The sequence below is a fragment of the Gymnoscopelus microlampas genome, assembly GCF_963454915.1.
Source record: "Gymnoscopelus microlampas genome assembly, chromosome: 6".
Lineage (NCBI taxonomy): Eukaryota > Metazoa > Chordata > Actinopteri > Myctophiformes > Myctophidae > Gymnoscopelus > Gymnoscopelus microlampas.
In genome coordinates this window covers 6,167,509-6,189,610 of record NC_139943.1, presented here as the reverse complement: position 1 = coordinate 6,189,610, position 22,102 = coordinate 6,167,509, and the positions used below count along the sequence as shown (strand labels likewise).

Genomic DNA, 22,102 nt, shown 5'->3' with positions numbered 1-22,102 from the left:
ATTTATTTATTTATATATTAAGTAGCCGTGTTATAAGCGGGATAATGTATGGGGAGGTGGTCATTATTGAAATTTAAAGCCCTTCAGTGTCACCCCGACAGAGAAACATGACACGTTTACGACTATAGTTGTCGTCGTTATAGTTGTGGTGTGGACGCTGTTATCCAAAAAGAACATAATGTTGTTAGTTATCATGCTTGGTGTGATGGAGATGAGGGTAGATGCGGTCAGTTGAAAAACACAGTTGTTGTGTCACTTTGCTTGAGTACAATCATAGACTTACAGTACGTATGTACATACATACATACATACACCATTGTTGGAACACAGTTCTTATGAAGCGATCTAAGATTTGCCTATATGGGTATTCCATAGACCAATTATGTGTTTACCAACATTGAGACTGGACGCACAGGTGACTGTTTCATGTAATCAATTCCCAACAGATCCCCAAACCTGTTGTTTTGGGGATCACTGGTTTCAGTTCATTCAACCCCCTCTCGTGTGTTGGCTAGTGAGGCGCACCCTAGCGAGACATACATATACTTCATCGCGCAACGGTATAGCGCGGTGAGAATAGCTGACATACAAGCTCACAACCGCGTCGCGGATGAGACCGTTGTGAGCTTGGAGGTCTGCTATTCTCGGCGCGTTCTCTGCGAGCGACACCTTCTCAGGACGGAGCTTAAATTAGGCTTGATGGCAGTGCCGTCAGTTCAGCAAAAGCTAAGGTATGGCAAGGTTAGGGTTGGCAACTCCCAGAGATGAAAATAAGGGACACCTTTCCTGAAAACAAATTTGGGGGTCAAAACCCCCTAAATGCATAGGAAACTATGTATTATACCTATAACACAATACAAACACAATGGTCTTACACCTGCATTAGGCTACCATTCATGATCACAGCATCTAAAAGTTTGATGGGATGCATTTTTACACGTGAGTGCAGTGAGCACTTTTACATTGCATCTTATGAGCGGTGGGGTTCAGTTGCTGCCGGCCTGCGTGCGCATACTGGTTCTTATCAATGTGACGTTGTTTGATAAGAGGTCTATACAAAAAAATAACGCTGTGACCAAGCCCCCAGAACCCAGTGGTTGCATTGAAACGCATTGGACATGCTGGCCATTCATAGGTACTGCAGCTTAAAACGGCTGGGGCCACTGTACACGAACGGTACGGCGAAAACGGTTTCGACCAATGGGCTCGACTCACGAGCTTGCGCACGGGGACCGCGGACCTCTGCGACGCAAAACGCGTCGCCGATGTGACGCAAAACGTGTCACAGAAGCCCCAAATAGGCCTCGCCCATCACATTTCACAACCCGGAAGAAGGGGTGATTTCGGCCCATGCGCTGGGTGAGCAACTCAATGCAAGTGGATGGGAGTGGATTACCGGTGCGCTCTATATTATTTTTTAACTCTATGGCTGTGACCCACGGGTAGTGGGAGGAGTCAGAGGTAGTGGGAGGAGTCAGGGTCTCTAGTGGGAGGAGTCAGGGTCTAGTGGGAGGAGTCAGAGTCTAGTGGGAGGAGTCAGGGGTAGTGGGAGTGACGTCGGGTACTGTATACTAAGTATATTCTCATTGTATAAACACAGTCAGGTAGATAACATGATACCAGGTGGTGATTTAGACTTTATAGCACACTTTTATGACCATGATATATAGAATTGAATGAAATGGCACCAGAGTGTATTTATAGGATGACAGTTTGAGATGTAAAAGAAAACACGCATATTTATTACAAGCAATAATTTATGCGTGAATATTGAGATACAGATCTGGAAAACTATATTATTCTATGATGTAAAGGAAATAATTTAAACATAAAATACATTACATTTACACCCATATGATATTCTGATTACTCTTTCTTTTGTTTTTTCTTTTTGTCTAATTCGGGGGCACTCAAAGCGTGGTCCAGGGACCCTCATGGTTCCTTGGGGGGTTCCAAATGGACCCTTACAGGTCTGTAACTCTTGAGAGTGTCAGGGTCCATTTGGTTCCATTTGTACACTCAGAGTTATGGGAGTCCCTGCCTGGAATAAAATAAAAAGTTGAGTTGATAAGTACATTCCATTCATGGAATGTACTTAAAGGACCACTTCACCCACTTTCAACCTTATATATGTTCATATAATTGGTCCTCACTAATGCTCGTCATAATACGGCACAATTTCTGTTCTACTCACTCTGTGTCTCAGAGGAGGTCTGTGGACAGTTCAGAAACCTGCCTACCAGTGACATCATCGGTAGGCAGGTTTGGTAATTTCAAACACAAGTTAATTTGTATTGTTATTTTGTAATAATGCAGCTTCTATTTCAGCATGCAAACTTTCCAGGAAGAGAAAGGCTTTAGTTATTAGTTTTGGAATCCCCCATCGATGATGATGTCACTGGTAGGCAGTTTTCTGAACTGTCCACAGCCCTCCTCTGAGACACGGTGAGAGTGAGTAGACAGACATGGTGCCATATTATAATGAGCATTATAGTGAGGACCAATTGGGCATAGCAGTACATGGCGTCCATTTTGTGGTGCCACATATAGAAAACCCATACATCTTTCCCAAAGAGATTTCTGAAAACATTTATATAAATTGTTTTAAGTCTGGAACCAAGCCATCCAGGCTCCTGGTGAATCATTCATGACCATCAAACATTTAGATTCTGATGTCAAAACATATTTGAAAACCACAAAAAAGGGTATTTATTAAATATATTCTATGAAGATAAGGTTGACAATGGGTGAAATGCTAATGGTGGTGTGGTGTCCCCTCCACTAGAATACTAAACGCTCAGAAAAACATGAAAACTGTTTTTAAATTCTTACGTTCTAACGTACACACACACACACACGCACACACACACACACACGCACGCACACACGCACACACACACACACACACACACACACACACACACACACACACACACACACACACACACACACACACACACACACACACACACACACACACACACACACACACACACACACACACACACACACACACACACACACATATATATATATATACACACACACACACACACACACACACACACACACACACACACACACACACACACACACACACACACACACACACACACACAAACTTTATACGTATATGCTCCTTCTCATTGCATTTTGTCTGATGGCTGTAATTTCATATTCTGTTGTAATTATGTTATTGTAGTTTTATTTACATATTCTGTTGTAATTATGTTATTGTAGTTTATTCAGCGGTTCCCAATCGTTTTCTGGATCAGGGCCCACTTGAAACTCCAAAAAAAATAAATCCTTTTATTATCATATTTATCATTATTATTATAATAATTTTTCAGATAAATGTTTATTTCAATGATCAATCGATCGGTCGATTGTGTTCCTTTGAGTATACTTTTTGTTTTACATTACGTTTTTAACATCAATATTATTATCATCATTAAAATCTCAGTTTCTTTTTGCCAATTATTTGGGGGGACCCTCTTGCAATACCCTCACGGCCCACCAGTGGGCCCTGCCCCACATGTTGGGAACCGCTGTTTTTTAGTATTACACAAATACTGTACCTGTTCTTCAATACACTGTTTATCAGAATATCACATACCGTAGAACACAATAAATTCAGTTTTGAATATCAGTCACCCTTTTTTGCTGTTTTTTTTTTTTTTTTTTTTTACCGTATAACCGTCTTCTTAATTAACAGGGGTCCGGGAACCCCTAGGGGGTCCTCAAAGTTACTACAGGGGAGTCGTCAAATCTTCATGTGTTGGAACTATCACATCATGTCTAAACATGTGTTAACCACTTGAACCCTAGCATCCCTATTCTGGAGGTACAAATAGACGATCTACAAGCTCACGACACATCACGGAGGTTTGGCGTAGAGGTGGAAAAAGAAAAAGAGCAGACCAAGTACAGAGCCAAGGGTCAAGTTATGTCTGAAAATACACATTAACATGAATCCAACAGCACTGATGGACGAAGCAAGTCTAGTTTCAGTTTTATACAATAATATGTAGTAGTGGGCAGTGTTGGGCAATATTACTCAGGGGAGTAATTATGTTACATACTTTAAAAAATATATATATTATATTACTTAATACTTGGAATCAAGAGTAATATATTATATTACATATTACTTTTGCATATAAGAGTCACCAATCAGACAAAAAGTCTATAAAATAAAGCAGCAATCTCTCTTGACCTTTTAATCTTACATACCATCAAATATTCATTCAGCAATAAATCTCATAACTTCAGTATGTATGTATTCATCAGTTTATATAGTGTTCCCTCTGTACAGAGGATGCTTACAATTAAAGACAAATAAGCTTTTACAGATTTAGTAATTGTCATAAATGAATACATGTCGCCATCTCCTGGTGGCATAGTGGCACGTTCAATCTCACTGTAATGTTTGGAATTAAAAATTCTTATCAATTATTTTATAAAGTAGGAGAAAAAAGACAAAAATAACACGTTTTTTGACATTTTCCTTCACAATTCACAGTATACTTGAAATATACTAGTCATCTTTTGTTTTAAGAAACATATATATGTGCCCTAATTACTAATACCATAAGCTTTCACTAGTAAAGACAAGATATATTACTTTTAATGCAATAAGTCAGAGTGTCCCCGTGACAGGGGCAATTGTAACAGTGTAAAAAATAAGTCATATTAACACACTTTATCTCAAATAAAAGCACATCACTAAGTAATATGTATTTATTTATAATTTAACATTTTTACTTGTTTTATATACATAATTACTATTATTTTGTATATGTATTCGAATTATTTTATATAATTTTAGTGTCAAATATTTCGATATAAATACATAATGCTATTGTATTATTTTAGTATCATTTCAGTTACAAACAGATGCTAACATTTGTCACTTTCTTGTAAAGCTGCGGACTATACAATATTTATAAAAATATTTTGAATTAAATAATAGGCTAAATAAAGTTGAAACCTTTTTTTTGTTTGTTTTGTTTGGATTAACACATATATAAACCCGAAAACAGCAGATCTACAAGCTCACAACGCGTCGCGTCCACAACGCATTGTGAGCTTGTAGATCTGCTGTTTTATGGCGCACTACGGACGTACCGTCGCACGACGACGAAGTACGCTCGTGCTGTTGGCTGGCTGTTACCGGGGCAACCCGTACGTCCCATAGCTCCACGGGACAACCCAGCCAATCAGGATCGACCATAAACCCTCTGGGCCTATGGGATAATTTCCGGCTTCACCGTGGAAAGCCTGGTTTCTAATTGTGAATCAACCAGTGGGATCCGGTCTAAAGCTCGCCCTACCGTATCCGGTTATTTTGCGCTAACACATACATGAAATAAACCATTTCCGTATCCGTCACAGAACCCAGACCGGATTAGCAACTTTTAAAGTAACTTGATCCCAGTTTAACTCTTTTTTGTTTTTCTGTTTACGCCGGATGTGACATCGTTGCCATCGTCGTTGTGGTGGATGGTCACGTGATTGCCGATTCAAAACAACATGGCGTCCTCCACTGTCTGAATGTTGTTGACATGAATGTTTTAGTGAATTTAAACATTAAGGTTGTGTTTTAACGAGTTTAAATGTTTGACAGCCTTTCCTGTCATTGATTATAGTGGCCGTAAGAAATAAAAAGCTACAGTAAGTGATGTTTTCTTTGTTAAAATAAGTTAAATAGCTCTATATTGTGATAGTAATCATTACTATAGAGTGTTTGTTCAGTAACAGTGTTAAATAGCTCTATGTTGTGATACTGTAGTAATCATAGAGTGTTTGTTCAGTAACAGTGTTAAATAGCTCTATATTGTAATCATTGCTATTGACCAATTATTTGTTTACTAACATTGAGACTGGATGCACAGGTGATTGTTTCATGCAATCAATTCCCAACCTGTTGTTTTGGGGTGCGCTGCTTTCAGCACACCCCAACCCCCTCTTGTGTGTTGGCTAGTGAGACGCTAGCCTCACTTTCAAAGAATGTGTTTCATTGCGCGCATACGGTATCAAGAAGACTCACCCCAAAACCAACTCACCCCAGAGGTAGGAAAACTCACCCCGGAAGACTCACCCCAGAGGTAGGAAAACTCACCCCCAAGATTTTCGGGGGTAGGAACACTCACCCCAGGACCTGAGAAAACTCACCCCGGAAGACTCACCCCAACTTTGTGGAAAACTCACCCCAATGGTTTTTAACTTTGAAAAATGGTTTAAAAAAAGGTAGATCTACCGGCTTGTGAGCTTTCCATTTTCACAGAATGCTTTCATAATGTGAGCTTTCCATTTTCACAGAATGCTTTCATAATGTGAGCTTTCCATTTTCACAGAATGCTTTCATAATGATGTTTAATCCATATCTGGATTAAATTCTTTCTTTGAAGGTATAGAATTACCAAATTATGTTGTTCAATTACATTTAGCTAATTAAAGTGCTTTAAATACAAGGTAGATTTCATCAGAAAAGTGAACAAGGAAAGCAAATAGCAAATAGCATGGTCACCTTGCCCCATCCACCTATTAGATATCAAACAATGAATCATTAAGTGGAATGGGATATTAGTGTTAAGTGGTCAACCCCCCTCCTCCCCTTCACTCCTGTGCCCCCCATCAAACAAATTTCAGATGATCTAAGGGTTCTGGTAGGTTCATAGGGTTTAATCATGTCAGAGACGTATGAGGGAGCTAGACCCCTGATAGATTTAAAAACAATGAGAAGTACTTTAAAAGTAATGTGTTCAAGTTTCTTAGTTCTAGTTAAAATTCTAGCTGCAGCATTCTGAACAAACCCACCCACAAAACAAAAACTCACTGTACTTTACACCATTGAGTTTTTCTGGGGTGAGTTTTCCTACCCCCGGGGTGAGTTTTCTCAGGTCCTGGGGTGAGTTTATCCACCCCCCGGGGTGAGTGTTCCTACCCCCGGGGTGAGTTTTCCTTTTTCAGTTGGGGTGAGTTTGTCTTGGGGTGAGTCTTCTTGTATTCGTGCATACTGGTTGCACGCATACTGGTTCTTATCAGTGTGACGTCGTCTGTTTAAGGGGTCTATGCAAGGCAGGTTTATTTGTATAACAGCACATTTCAACAACAAGGCAATTCAATATGCTTTTTAATATAAACACATTAAGCTAAGGAAACACGTTATAACAATACATTATAATTAAGTGAAAATAAAAAGTGAGAGTTTAAAACGTATTTCTTATTCAGGACACAGAGTAAAACAATTAAAAAAAAAATACAATAAAGACTAAATAAGTACAACAAAAAAATGAAACTCTCCAGCTCTTTAGTAAACAGAAAATATATTATTTTATTCAGGTTGGGATACCAATTGTATCCAATGGACAGCGATCTCATAACTGGATATGAAGTGAAATTATGAATGTAAATGATGAAGCAAAGATGAGCAGATACTTGTGTAACACTGTATAAATGAAGCTGATATATTAGGGACCAGGGTAGGCTACAGTACTCATTGGTTGATTGAATACTTTATTAACAGTTTGCAAAATAGTGCAGTGGCGCGATATTTCAATCTTTTGCTAAAAGCTTGTTTCCATTGTGGTCTAGTCCTCCTGTGGTCGACTGGTCGTCATCATGAGTCCATATTAGTACATTTAGGGCTATAGGTCTAACACTACACTATGTGTTTCTGGTAATAATGTTATTGACCGCTCATTTAAATCTGTGGAAAGAAATACAGAAACATTGCAAACATGGCGGACTCGTGGTGAGTTTGTAGATCGGCTATTTTCTCTATTTTTGATTAAACATATTGGATACTGACAAAGACTAAAACTATGGACATTCTCTGTATGATTTTTAGTATGTTTCAGTTAGTAAAAAGAATCAGTTAACTGAAATGTTTTTTTTTTGGTGGAGAAGACTCAGTTCTACCTAGCCTCCTGGCTCTGGACTATACTATAATAATAAAAATAGTAGTAGTAATAATCATAATAATAATAATAATGTGTTTAGATGAGTGATGTGGTGGAGAAGACCCTGACGGCCCTCCCCAGTCTCCTGGCTCTGGACTCGACCCAACAGCCTTCCTCTGGAGGTAAACTGTCGTCTGCCTCCAAGCTGGGCCAGCTGATAAGAGCCATCACTGAGCTCACCTCCAAACATGTGAGTGCATTCATTCATTCATTCATCACTGCGTTAACCCATTCAATACAGCAGTGATTTTCAACCTTTTTCGTGTCAAGGACCCCCAAATTGACACATATTAGCCCACGGACCACATTGGAAAAGATATGCCAGGGACTCAACCATTTAGATTTCTCATGGTCCCAAACTACACAGTATCACCATCATTAGTGTTCATTAAATGAACTTCATTTAACTCTTGAGAGTGCACAAATGGAACCAAATGGACCCGTTAGGGTCCATTTGGTACACTCTTGTACACTCTCAGAGTTACAGACACACAAGGGGCAATTTGGTTCCTAACTATTAATTTGGCTGGGGACCCCTTGAAACCCCCTCAAGGACCACTGGTAGTCCCCGGACCACTGGTTGAGAACCACTGCAATACAGGAACGCATCTGTGGCATTTTCATATTTCTTTGTCTATTAAAAAAAAAAAAAAAGCAGATCTACAAGTTCATAGCGCTGCACCATGAGCTTGTAGATCTGCTATTTTTTTTTAAATTGTGGAAAATGTGTGCAAATCTTTGAATATATATATATGTTTCCCCCCCCCTCCCCGAAGCACAGATCAGAGTTAAAAATGTTCGCTTTAAAACATATATATGTATATATTCAAAGATTTGCTAACCTTTTCCACGACTTGAAAAAAAAATAGCAGATCTACAAGCTCATAGCGCGGCACTGAGTGCCGCGCTATGAGCTTGTAGATATGCTATTTTTGATGCGTTCCCACTCTTAATGGGTTAATGAATATATCAATCAATTGATGAAAATAGTCATTGAATAGGTTGTGTTTTACGTTGGTGCTGTTTGGTTTGAAATGGTGTCTGTTGCTGACTTAATGCCTAAAGTCAGTGGATCTCCAACGTTTTCATGTGTTTTTGGCCGCGGACCTCCATCTGAAAATATTTTTTTCCAGGGAGGGACCCCCGTAGAATATGTGTGTTAAAATGTTTTCAAAATGTTAAAAATTCTTTCATGATTTGTGGAAAATAGCAGATCTACAAGCTCACAACGTGTCACATTTTGCGACACGTTGTGAGCTTGCAGTCTTGTCGGTTTAAAGTGGTTAAACAGATTTGATGCTGTATTAACTAATTTAGCTGGTGACCCCCTGGGACCCCCTCGACAAGGACCCCTGGGGGTCCCCAGACCCCACTTTGAGAACCGCTGGCCCAAGTTATACTCCATAGAAGGACAGTGTCGCTTATGAATGCTTAGTTGTTTCTGAACGTTTCAGTTTTTTCTATTAATGTTTAGTTGTGTTTATCAGTGCTTAGTTACAGTTGACAATTTAAGATGCTCTTCTCGACGAGTAAACATGAACTCTAGTCCATAAATAACAAGGTAAATAGACCCTTACATAAAGTGCAGAGAGAACAATGTAGTGCCTTAAAGATACTAGGATACCAGGTAAACCTAGCATCTGTCTAAGAAACATGCTATCTAAATAACATTCTGTGTCGAGAAAAGGTTGTTCAGGGTATTTTAGAGCAGTGGTTCTCAAACTTTTTCATGTCAAGGACCCCCAAATTGACACTTATTGGCCCGCGGACCCCCATTTAAAAAGATAAGCTCTTTACGGCTCTAGCAGTGATTCTCAACCATTGTAATTTCAAGGACCCCCAGTTTGACATGCATTAGGCTACGGACCCCCATTTAATGGCATTTCTATCTTTGGGACCCCAATTTATATTGTAAAATCAATGTTAATTTAACTCTGAGAGTGTACAAATGGAACCAAATGGACCTGTTTGGGTCCATTTGGTTCCATTTTTACACTCTCAGAGTTACAGACCCATAAGGGTCCATTTGGTTCCTATCCATCATTTAGCTGGGGACCCCCTGGAACTATCAATGTTTATGGAGGCTGTACAGGGTGTTAATCAATGTTTATGGCTGATATGAACGTTCCTTATGTTCCCACAGGAGGAAGAGAAACTGATGAAACGTGAACTGGTCTCTATCAAAGAGCAGGTGTCTTCTCCAAACACCTCCATGGTATGAAACTTGTCACTGCTTGTACTTTCAGTGACATTTGTTGTTTTATTTGTGTCAGTGACAAATAAAACAATCTTAATTGTTGAAACCCTGCATTTCACCTGCATGTCCTTGTCCTGCTAGGATGGCTGAAACTATAGAATACAAAATAGTATTCCATAGAAACGTGTCGCTTCGCACCACATTTCGTGCTTGTATCTAGATCTGCTGCTTTTGATGCTCTTGTGTGACGCTGTAGTATGATCAAGTAGGGTGTTCATTTACAGGAAAAAAAACACAAAAAGTGAAAATATGGAGATAAGAAGTGTGTGTGTGTGTGTGTGTGTGAAGGACGTTTACGAGTGCTTGGTGCTACAGTGAACGCCATCTCGTCACGTACAGAGTTGTCTGTGTATAGAATACATGTGTGTGTGTGTGTGTGTGTGTGTGTGTGTGTGTGTGTGTGTGTGTGTGTGTATAATTGCTGTCAGGACAACACATAAATAGATAAAGACAACTCATAAAGGATAGGATATATTTATTGAATATAAAATGAGCAATATATTGAATTCATTATGGTTTGGCGATGAATTGGATGTGCTTTTAGGTACTCTGATAAAGCGCATTTCCCAACCAGGGACTCAGAATCCCCCGTACATAAACAGCAGATCCAAAACAACAGGTGGTAGCATGGGGTGGTGGAGGGTGAGCAGCAATTTTAGCAACAGCAATGAACAGCAGCGCAGCAGCAGCAACAGTGTGTGTGTGCAGCAAAAGCAAGCAGAATGAGAAGTGCAAACTTCCAGCTTAAATAAGAGCGCTCTGAGAATGAAATGAGTGTGAGAGGATGTGAACGTGGAGCTGACGTGGTCCAATGGTAGGCCACCAACAACTGCACTGAGTTCCCTGACAGAACTTGCTCTGCGCATGTCTGTGACAGGCGTGACACTCATTTGTTTGTTTTTAACTTCTTTTTTTTTATTGCTCTCTCCCCCCCCCCCTTCTTCTTCCCTTTCTCTTATGGAAATAAGATTATAAGATAACAAATTTCACCCACTGTTTTAAACCTGTGATGTGACAATAAAGATGGTTCTGTGTGCGTGTATGTGTAATCCCCTTTGTGTCACATGACCTGTTCCAGAGGCAGATGAAGGAGTTGATGGTCAGAGCCATCTACTGTGAGATGCTGGGCTACCAGGCCTCCTTCTCCTACATCCATGCCATCAAACTGGCCCAGCAAGGCAACGTCCTGGAGAAGAGAGTCGGTACGTAGTATTATTATTATTATCACCTACTCATCCATGCCATCAAACTATGTTGGCACACTGATCTGATCTGTTATTATCTCCATTACTTTATTCACTGTGTGTGAGAGAGAGAGAGAGAGAGAGAGAGAGAGAGAGAGAGAGAGAGAGAGAGAGAGAGAGAGAGAGAGAGAGAGAGAGAGAGAGAGAGAGAGAGAGAGAGAGAGAGAGAGAGAGAGAGAGAGAGAGAGAGAGAGAGAGAGAGAGAGAGAGAGAGAGAGAGAGAGAGAGAGAGAGAGAGAGAGAGAGAGAGAGAGAGAGAGAGAGAGAGAGAGGAAAATGCACCCTAACTACTAGATCTACGAGTTGACAACGCGTCCGCTTGTAGATCTGCTATTTTCCGTCTGTATATACTTATGGTTAAAAATGACCCTTACGTTTTTTGAATGGCCCGGACTGCTGGCCGAGCCGGCATTCATTGGATCAAATCAACAGGAAGTGATGCCCACAACACCCTAGGAAACTTGTGGATGCTATCAATAAAGGCAGAAAAAACTAAAAACAAAGAAAAAATAAAGATATTTTTGTAAAAATCACTGTTGTAAAATGATTATGTCCTCACAAGTATAGTAATACAAACGTGTGTGTGTGTGTGTGTGTGTTCCATTAGGCTACCTGGCTGTGTCCTTGTTTATGCATGAAGGTCATGAGCTGCTGCTGCTGCTGGTCAACACAGTGCTGAAGGTCAGTGTTCCTGTGTTGTTCCTCAACCACTTCAACCCCAGCAACCCTAAACAATAGCCGATCTACAACCTCACAACAGTGACCTCCGCACCAGACTTGGCACACACACTGTTTAGGGGTCTGCTATGAGAATAGTCACACCATGGTCACATCAGGGGCCCCCGGGGCCACAGGCCCACCGTTGCTACAATCCTCACCAAACCTGGCACACGCACACAGTGATGTTGCTAGGTTTTCAATGTAATGGGTCCTGGGACCCAAGGGTGGTCTTTTAGATGGGTCCCAGGGACATTTTATATGAGTCCCACAAAAATTCACACCCTACGTGGTGCCCGGTGCTTGGACCCGGTTCGGTGCCCCCCGGAACGGTTTTGTCAACGGGGGGGGGGGGGGGGGGGGGGGGTTTCTGTTGCCCTCAGAATATTTTTTTGGTGCCATTTTACACCAATAACATTAATCTTTTATTTGTATCGTTTATTTTTAATTTGCGTTTGTTATTGTCAGATGTGTTACCCATAGAATCAGGTCTGCTGGCGTCACGACGGTGTCATGAATGCGTCCTTTCTCAATATTTTGCGTCAGCAACGCAGGACGCAGGCCTACGAGCATCTCTGCACACACGCACACACACGCGGCACACACAGTGCCGCGCTATGAGCTTATAGATCTGTTATTTTTTGCTATAAATCCTTTTTTTCAAGCAAACATTTGTAACTCAAATCTTTGCCTCTGGGGGTTGTACAAAGTCTTCTAAATCCCAACGGTTTATTTTTTTTACTTAGATTTGAGTTAAAAGTGTATATATATTATGAAATCTTATATATATTATAATATATATAAGATTTCCACACATTTCCACGATTGATTTCTTTTTCAAAAATAGCAGCTCTACAAGCTCATGGCGCTATGAGCTTGTATATCTGCTATTTTGAATGGCCAAATAAATCTAATTTCTTTTTGTTTTTTGTTTTTAGGATCTTCAGAGCACCAACCTCATAGAGGTGTGCATGGCTCTGACCGTCGTCAGTCAAATGTTCCCCAAGGACATGATCCCTGCAATACTGCCCCTAGTGGAGGAGAAGCTCACCCACCCAAAGTAAGTAGAATACATATAACTTCTATCATTTTCATCCCTCGATTTTGTAACCCTTTTTTCACCCGGTGCCAATTTGCTAAGTGATCCTGGGCACTACACTCCCCCCACCAGCCTAGGGAGCCCAGGGCCGAGCTCATGCCTCTAAAGAAAACATGTAACTTCAATACATTTTTCATGTATTTATATCAAACACATTAAAAATATAAATGAGAAAAATACAAAGGAAATAAAAGCTGTTTATTTATAAAATAAACGGTTTATTTATAATTTAAAAAAATGTTGCGAGAAGACGTTGATCTACGTTTATGGCACTCAATGTGTTAAAATGAAAAAGCAAAATAAAATATAAATCATAAAAAATAGCCTCTGCTAAATGCCTAAATCAGTGGTTTTCAACCGGTGGTCCGGGACCACCAGTGGTCCTTGAGGGAGTACCATGGGGTCCCCAGGGAAATTAGTTAACATAGCGTCACAATCATTTTTAACCGCTTAGCTTTGGCTATTCAAAAATAGCAGATATACAAGCTCATAGCGCGGCACCGAATGCCACGCTATGAGCTTGTAGATCTGCCATTTTTGAAAAACCTTGAAAAAGTGTGCATATCTTTGAATATTTATATTTTTTTAAGGCGAAAATTAACTGATATCTTTGCTTCTGGGGGTCCCTGGCACAAAACATTTTCAAATGGGAGTCCGCGGCCAAATGTATATCAATTTAGGGGTCCTTGGCATGAAAAAGGTTGAGAACCAGTGGCCTAAATTGTAAAACAGTCTTTTCTTGTCTCTGGTTTCTAGGGAAATCATCCGCCGCAAAGCGGTGCTGGCGCTCTACAAGTTCTACCTCGTGGCGCCCAACCAGGTCCAGCACATCCACAACAAGTTCCGCAAGGCGCTGTGTGACAAGGACCCTGGTGTCATGTCCGCCTCGCTGCACATCTACCTGCAGATGATACAGGTTATCTTTGTTTATGATATTCACATCTATACCTGCAGATGATACAGGTTATCTTTGTTTATAATATTCACATCTATACCTGCAGATGATACAGGTTCTCTTTGTTTATAATATTCACATCTACCTGCAGATGATACAGGTTATCTTTGTTTATGATATTCACATCTACCTGCAGATGATACAGGTTATCTTTGTTTATAATATTCACATCTATACCTGCAGATGATACAGGTTATCTTTGTTTATGATATTCACATCTACCTGCAGATGATACAGGTTATCTTTGTTTATGATATTCACATCTATACCTGCAGATGATACAGGTTATCTTTGTTTATGATATTCACATCTATACCTGCAGATGATACAGGTTATCTTTGTTTTATTATTCACATCTATACCTGCAGATGATACAGGTTATCTTTGTTTTATTAATCACATCTATACCTGCAGATGATACAGGTTATTTTTGTTTTATTAATCACATCTATACCTGCAGATGATACAGGTTCTCTTTGTTTATAATATTCAGCCCCTGATCCAGATGCGTTTGTGCCATGGTCTCGAGACTGACGGCCGCTACTACTGCTTACAGCAGTTGAACTAATAAATAAAATCCCATACCGATATTTTCCGATATTCCATTTTTATGTTAACTCTCTCAGTGCCAATGAAATAAAAAAAAGTATTGCGAACTGTGCCAACATTCTTTTATTTATTTTTTTCAAAGTAAAAAAAAAAGTGCTTAGGAAGTGAGATACAGCCCTTTTCAGTTATAAGTTAAAGGAGTGGATGGAGCTGCAAATCTTCAGATAATGATATCTTGGGTTCTGAACACTTTTTTAAAACATTTTTAAAACTCGGGATTTTTCGTTCTGGCAGGGAGGGTATTCAGTAAAAACTCGGGATAACTCGGGGTCTGGCACTGAGAGAGTTAACATTCAATGCCAATTAAAACAAATAAAAAGTCTTACCTTTTTCCAAGTAGTCACAGAATATTTATCTCCAGTATGATCGATCCCATTATGGTTGCTAATCACTGAGGAATCCAAGGAATCCTTTGAAAATAGCATGTCTGGACCAAAAATACATAGTAAAAAAAAAAGTACACAGGAGCCGAGATAGTTAACCAAGAAGTGAATGGAGCAGAAAATCTTCAGCCCCATACAGCAGTACTGACTCCACTGTGAGGGTCCATGTCTCGGCCCTATACAGCAGTACTGACTCCACTGTGAGGGTCCATGTCTCGGCCCCATACAACAGTACTGACTCCACTGTGAGGGTCCATGTCTCAGCCCCATACAACAGTACTGACTCCACTGTGAGGGTCCATGTCTCAGCCCCATACAGCAGTACTGACTCCACTGTGAGGGTCCATGTCTCAGCCCCACACAGCAGTACTGACTCCACTGTGAGGGTCCATGTCTCAGCTCCATACAGCAGTACTGACTCCACTGTGAGGGTCCATGTCTCAGCTCCATACAGCAGTACTGACTCCACTGTGAGGGTCCATGTCTCAGCCTCATACAGCAGTACTGACTCCACTGTGAGGGTCCATGTCTCAGCCTCATACAGCAGTACTGACTCCACTGTGAGGGTCCATGTCTCGGCCCCATACAACAGTACTGACTCCACTGTGAGGGTCCATGTCTCAGCCCCATACAGCAGTACTGACTCCACTGTGAGGGTCCATGTCTCAGCCCCACACAGCAGTACTGACTCCACTGTGAGGGTCCATGTCTCAGCTCCATACAGCAGTACTGACTCCACTGTGAGGGTCCATGTCTCAGCTCCATACAGCAGTACTGACTCCACTGTGAGGGTCCATGTCTCAGCCTCATACAGCAGTACTGACTCCACTGTGAGGGTCCATGTCTCAGCCCCATACAGCAGTACTGACTCCACTGTGAGGGTCCATGTCCAGGGGTGCATAGAACTGGTGCACATGCGCACCCAAAATAAATAATGCGCGGCACATCAGACGACGCAAGGCGCTTTTGCGTACCAACAGCTGGGACAGGAATTTTCAAGCTTTTATTTTTTTAGCAAAACTAAAAAATAAAAGCCTGGAGATCGAGGCTAGGAATTTACTTCCTGAAGCCACACTCACACAATCACGCTAAAGCATGCGTCGGCCCCATGTACAGCCATTAGGCGCAGGGGGAGGGGACGCATGCTGCACGTGATTGTGTGAGTGTTGCCTCGCATCGCCTCGCATTGCCTCGCTGCGTGCACGCAGCCAGCAGCGGCTGTTAGAGGCACTCGTCACCGATTATGAACGCACCGTAATGGTGCAAAATATGCCGTGAACGTCCCAATCTGGCGGATAAAAGCAGCGCAGCACAGGGCACCAACCTTGGAGGCTTCACCTAACGGCGTGAGAAAAAAAAACTGCGAAAAAACTGCAGAATTTGGAAGCAGAGCGTCCTTTTTTTCTCGCGCAGCCCCCCCCACCCCCCCTCCCCGGTTGACAAAACTGTCCGGTGGACAAAACGGGACGGGACCATTTATTTTGTGCGCACCAAGTCACATCTCCAGGTGCTCTTCTGAGGACTAGACCTAAAAAGTTATGTGCACCGATGTCTCACTAGTACAGCAGTACTGGCTCCACTGTAGCTACAAACAGCCGCATCTTGCGTCTGATATCCTCACTCTCCTCATCCCATGCAAGTGCCGTCCGGACCTTCAGGTCCTGTTCTGTTGAAGCGGTCCAGGCCCCCGAGACATTTAAAGTCCTAGACTGCCATGAGCTCAGTCCATCGCTACAATGAACAGGAAGGGGGCCAGAGTGTCACCCTGTAGGACGCCACTAGGATCTCAAATTCTTTGGTGTCAACGTCATAGGTTTGAACCTTGGCTCAAGTCTGGCTGTAGCTTGCCTCTATCCTCTTAACCATCTTCTCAGGAATTCCGTAGGCCCAGAAAATGTTCATGAGTTTTCCCCGCGGGATGGTTTCAAAAGCCTTTTAGAAGTCAATGAAGGTGATCACCGCTGACAGGTTTCGCTCCCTTACTCCTTACAGTACACTGAAGCTGAAAACTGAATTCTCCTTGGGATGACATACTGGGTGCGTTCCGATATATAGCACTGAGCGCACTGGCCAATAAAAACGAATACGTGAGTGCTCTTCCAGTGCGCATTTCCGAACGCACCCACTATGTCTGATTATCAGCTATTAGTCTATAAGCAAGTAAATGGTGGTGGAATGGAGCTGGAACCGTGTCCAAATATGGAGTCATTACATCATAGATACGTCATAGACGACTGACGTCATAGACCACATGAAGCCACGCCCCTTATTAGACCCTGTCGTGTTTACTGGTGAGCCCAGAGAATCATTGTTTTTTAAGTGAGTTTTGGACACCGACCAAAAGATTTGTATACCCCCTAACCCTTCCATTGTTAATGCAAATCGATACTTTTGCAAAGTCAGCCAATCACATTACAGCTAGTGTCATCACCACTAACTGTAATGTGATTGGCTGACTTTGCAAATTCAGGACTGTGATTGGCTAGCGAAACACATGACACATGTGCAGCCCTATGAATAGCAGTATGTACTTTAAAAAAAGTAATTTATCCTTTTTTTAAAGTGAATCATGTTGTGATGACCACACACCGCCCACTTCACACTGGGTGTGATTTTTATATTTTTTCTGGGCTTTTCTTTTCTTTTTGTTCGGTTGTTCTGGGTACATTAGACATGGCTGCCAGTTCCCACCTGACGTCGTGTGGGAGTTCTGACTGCTCCACACCGTACTGAACAACTGCTAGCTTGGATAACGTCTTCAGACTTGGACTCAAGTCTAAGATATACAGGTTGTCATCATGGAAGAGAATGTTACGATCTCCCACCATGCAACAGCACGACCTATACACTGGACTCGGGCCTTTCCCCTTGGTCTCAACCTTCTTCCAGGAGAAAGTCTCTGGACTGTATTTCCACAGATCATTGAAGGTCTGACCGTTGTTGGATCCACCAAATATGTACAGCTCTCCATTGTAGGCAAAGGCTGAATGTTCACTGCGTCCTTCTGGAAGAAGCTGTGCAGAAGGTGTGCTCAGCCAGCAGTTGGTCTCTGTGTCAAACACTCTGATGATGTTGCTACCGTTACTTTCATCTAAGCCCCCAAATACAAACATCTTTGTCCCGATGATGGTGGCAGAGTGAAGTACTGAAGCAGGCGGTGGAGTTCCTCCGGTGTTAATTAAAGACCAGACCATTGTGCTGGTGTCCAACTTGTACATGTCATTAGCGGCAGTCAGCTGGGTGGCTCCTCCATGGATAAACATGAGCTTCCCCAAGACACAGGCTGAGTGGCAAAACCTCCCCTCTGGAACAGTCCCAGATACCTCAGTCTTTACCCATCTGTGCGTGTCCACATCAAATGCATAAAGCACGTTGCATTAAGACCCCCCTCTGCGTGGAAGGCCTCCCCAGATGTAAACAATATCATCTATCAGTACAGCTGTGTGGTCATCGCGTCTGGAGGGAACCTCAAGGTGACGTTCTCCTCTTCCAGGTGTCACTGGGGGCAACTTCACCCAGGGCAAAGAAACTGTGTTGAAGATGTTCACCTCAATGTCATCTGTGTCTGCATCACAACGCTCTCCAAAGTCGAACACTTTATGTTCCACTGCAACAGCATCATTAAAACCTCTAGATGTTCCTCCTTTCAGATATACTGCCCAGTAGAACATTTCTCTCACCAGCACGACAGTGGATCAAATGGGACGGTTCAACCCTTTCTCCGTAAAGTACAGAGTTCTATTTCGCGCGTTGACACTTATATTGGTTCAGTGGCACAAACGTCACACTAAGTTTGTCCAATCCGCAATAAGCCGATGGGTTGAATTGACCAATCAAGGAAGTCGATGGCTGTTGATCTTCCTAATATGGTCAATTGATTAGCAGCACAACGGCAGTCCAGACAGACTCTGAAAATCCCCCAGGGGGCGCTACACAGCACACACTCTTTTTCAGCTGTGTTCAAATTGAAAACATCAAAACTATAACAACCTTGCCCAATGGCCGAGCTGTCGATTGTGCCTCAGGGTGCTCCTTCTGAACGTCTTTGAATATATATTTTTCAAAGCAAACATTTTTAACTCAAATCTTCAAAGCTTCTGGGCATTCTACAAAAGTCTTCTAAATCCAAACGTTTTTTTTGTTTTTAAACGTATGTTGCTATAATATCAGTGGTTCTCAAACTTTTCCATTTCAAGGACCCCCAAAATGATATGTATTTGGCCACGGACGCCCATCACATGTTGTTCCAGGGACCCCCCCCCCAGAAGCACAGATCAGAGTTAAAAATGTTCGCTTTAAAACATATATATATTCAAAGATTTTGCACACATTTTCCATGATTTTCCCCCCAAAAATTGTAGATCTGCTATTTTTGAATAGCCAAAGAAATCTTAAAATTACACAGATGTGTTCCCGGTCTAAAGGTGTCTGTATCTCTCTCTCTCTCTCTCTCTCTCTGTCTCTGTCTCTGTCTTTGTCTCTCTCTCTCTCTCTCTCTCTCGCTCGCTCTCTCTCTCTCTCTCTCCCCCCCTCCCTCCCTCTCTCTTGTGTTCCAGGAAAACCCAGAAGGTTACAAGGAGCTGACCGGTAGCTTTGTGACCATCCTGAAGCAGGTGGTCGGGGGGAAGCTTCCCCTGGACTTTAACTACCACACTGTCCCAGGACCCTGGCTCCAGATCCAGCTTCTCACCATCCTGGCCTTACTGGGGAAAAACGACCAGAAGTAAAAGAAATCATAATAATAATAATAACTAGAAAAAGTGCTCCTCGGAGCACAAGTCTCCGCCAGCAGACTTGTGTTGGGAATGTTGGGAATGTTCTAATTCTTATGTTCTAATTCTTACAAAAAATAGAACATGTTACTGTGTCATAGTAACATGACACAAGTGTCCTATCAGGTCTTTATAACTGTCCTATCCGTCCTGTCTGTATAAGTGTCCTATCCGTCCCGTCTGTATAAGTGTCCTATCCGTCCTGTCTATGTAAGTGTCCTATCCGTCCTGTCTGTGTATGTGTCCTATCCAATTGTTACAGTATCCGCTATTTCTCAGCCATTTCATGATTATTCCTGTCTTACCTCACTTTGAAAGAGGCAAAGACTCTTTCAAAGTGACACATGTATTTATAGGCCGCTATACGTCACTAGCCAATCAGATCACACTATTTCACCGTATTGTCACGTGTCACGTGAGGCTTGACCAATGTTAGTCCCAGTTTCAGAAAGTGAAAACAAACTCTCCTGGCAGAGACAATGAAACGTTATTCTGCCGATCTGTATGGTTAGAGCAGGTTCTCTAACCTTTTCATCTCAAGGACCGCCAAGATGATATGTGTTTGGCCGTGGACCCCCATCTCAAAATATGTTGAGGTTTTATTTATTCTTTCCTGTTCGCAGCACGAGTCAGATGATGTATGAGGTGTTGGACGAGTCTCTACAAAGAGCAGAGATGAACCATAACATCACATATGGTATGTTCTGTTACATTCAATAAACAGCGGTGGAACAAGTACTCGAATGTTTTACTTAAGTAAAAGTATCAATACTGCAATGTAGAAGTAGATATGTTACAAGTAAAAGTCCGGAATTCTAAATTTACTTGACTAAAAGTACAAAAGTGTTGGCATCAAAATGTACTTAAAGTACAAAAAGTAAAAGTACTAAAATGTTTGAAAATAGCAGATCTACAAGCTCACAACGCGTCGCATCGCAACGTGTTGTGAGCTTGTAGATCGGCTATTTTCAAATAGCTATAGGTATGAAATAGGGCTAAAGTGGTTAATGTATGTTTTATAATATAATAATTTATATCTGCAAAGTAACTAGTAACTAAAGTTTTCAAATAATTGTAGTGGAGTAAAAGTACAATATTTGCCTCAGTAGAGTAACAGTAAAAGTACTGATAATTGGAAATACTCCAGGAAAGTAAAAGTACCTCAAAATTGGACTTGAAGGAGTAGTTCACCCAAAAAATGACTTATTTTCTATCAATTGCACACCCCATGAAGCCTTGGCTTGAATCCATGCATTTGTTTTTATTTTTGTCGCATTCCTAAGCCAATAATTTGATTCCCGTCTCCTACCGGCTAATGTATCCGGTAGAAGACACAAAGTAGATTATTTGTGTCTCCTACCGGACACCCAGTCATCAATTTTCAAAAAGATTTTTTTACCCAAAGACCAAGGAGATATGATTTTTCGAAGGAAAAGACTCCCATCCACTTCCTTGTTAACTTAAAACTTAAAAATTCTGTATCTCAGCTCCTGACTACTTTTTTTTTTCAATGAAAAATCTCTGGCAGTGGGCAAACGCGGCCAGCAATAAGTCTGGCAGTGAATGAGTTAAGTACAGTACTTGAGTACATGTACTTAGTTACTTTACACCACTGTCAATAAATGAATGAATGGATGAATAGATAAATAAATAGATACGTAAATACGCACTGTTTTTTTTTTAGCTCATAAGCATTGCAGTTGTCATTTCATCTTTCTGTTCACGATCTGTCTCTTTTCTGCAGCCATATTATACGAGTGTGTGAAAGCCATCTACACCATTCATCCCAAGTCGGACCTTTTGGAAAAAGCAGCGAAGTGCATCGGCAACTTTGTTCTGTCGCCCAAAATTAATCTCAAATACCTCGGTAAGATGCAAGAAACACTGAATATGTGGTTAAAGGACGACTTCACCGCTTTTCAACCTATCTTCATATAATTACATTACATTACATTACAGTCATTTAGCAGACGCTTTTATCCAAAGCGACTTACAATAAGTGCATTCAACATAGGTAGGGAACGAAACTACTAATCACCAGAAGTCTTAAGAGCATTTCCTGTAAAAGCAAGCAACCAAGAGTATACCTAGCGCTAAGGTAA

At 41.4% G+C, this 22,102-nt stretch overlaps 1 protein-coding gene across 1 annotated transcript in view; it reads left to right on the top strand.

Moving 5' to 3' along the window:
• The first annotated feature begins 5,558 nt into the window (after positions 1-5,558).
• The window catches only part of ap4e1 (adaptor related protein complex 4 subunit epsilon 1), a 60,206-nt gene continuing 43,662 nt past the window's right edge, over positions 5,559-22,102 (top strand). The window contains exons 1-10 of the mRNA XM_084059407.1: positions 5,559-5,673; positions 8,005-8,154; positions 10,108-10,179; positions 11,300-11,423; positions 12,073-12,146; positions 13,121-13,242; positions 14,038-14,197; positions 19,785-19,951; positions 20,624-20,697; positions 21,745-21,867. Coding sequence (XP_083915533.1) covers positions 8,005-8,154; positions 10,108-10,179; positions 11,300-11,423; positions 12,073-12,146; positions 13,121-13,242; positions 14,038-14,197; positions 19,785-19,951; positions 20,624-20,697; positions 21,745-21,867 — 1,066 coding nt within the window. The 5' untranslated portion in view covers positions 5,559-5,673. The remainder of the gene's footprint in view (positions 5,674-8,004; positions 8,155-10,107; positions 10,180-11,299; positions 11,424-12,072; positions 12,147-13,120; positions 13,243-14,037; positions 14,198-19,784; positions 19,952-20,623; positions 20,698-21,744; positions 21,868-22,102) is intronic.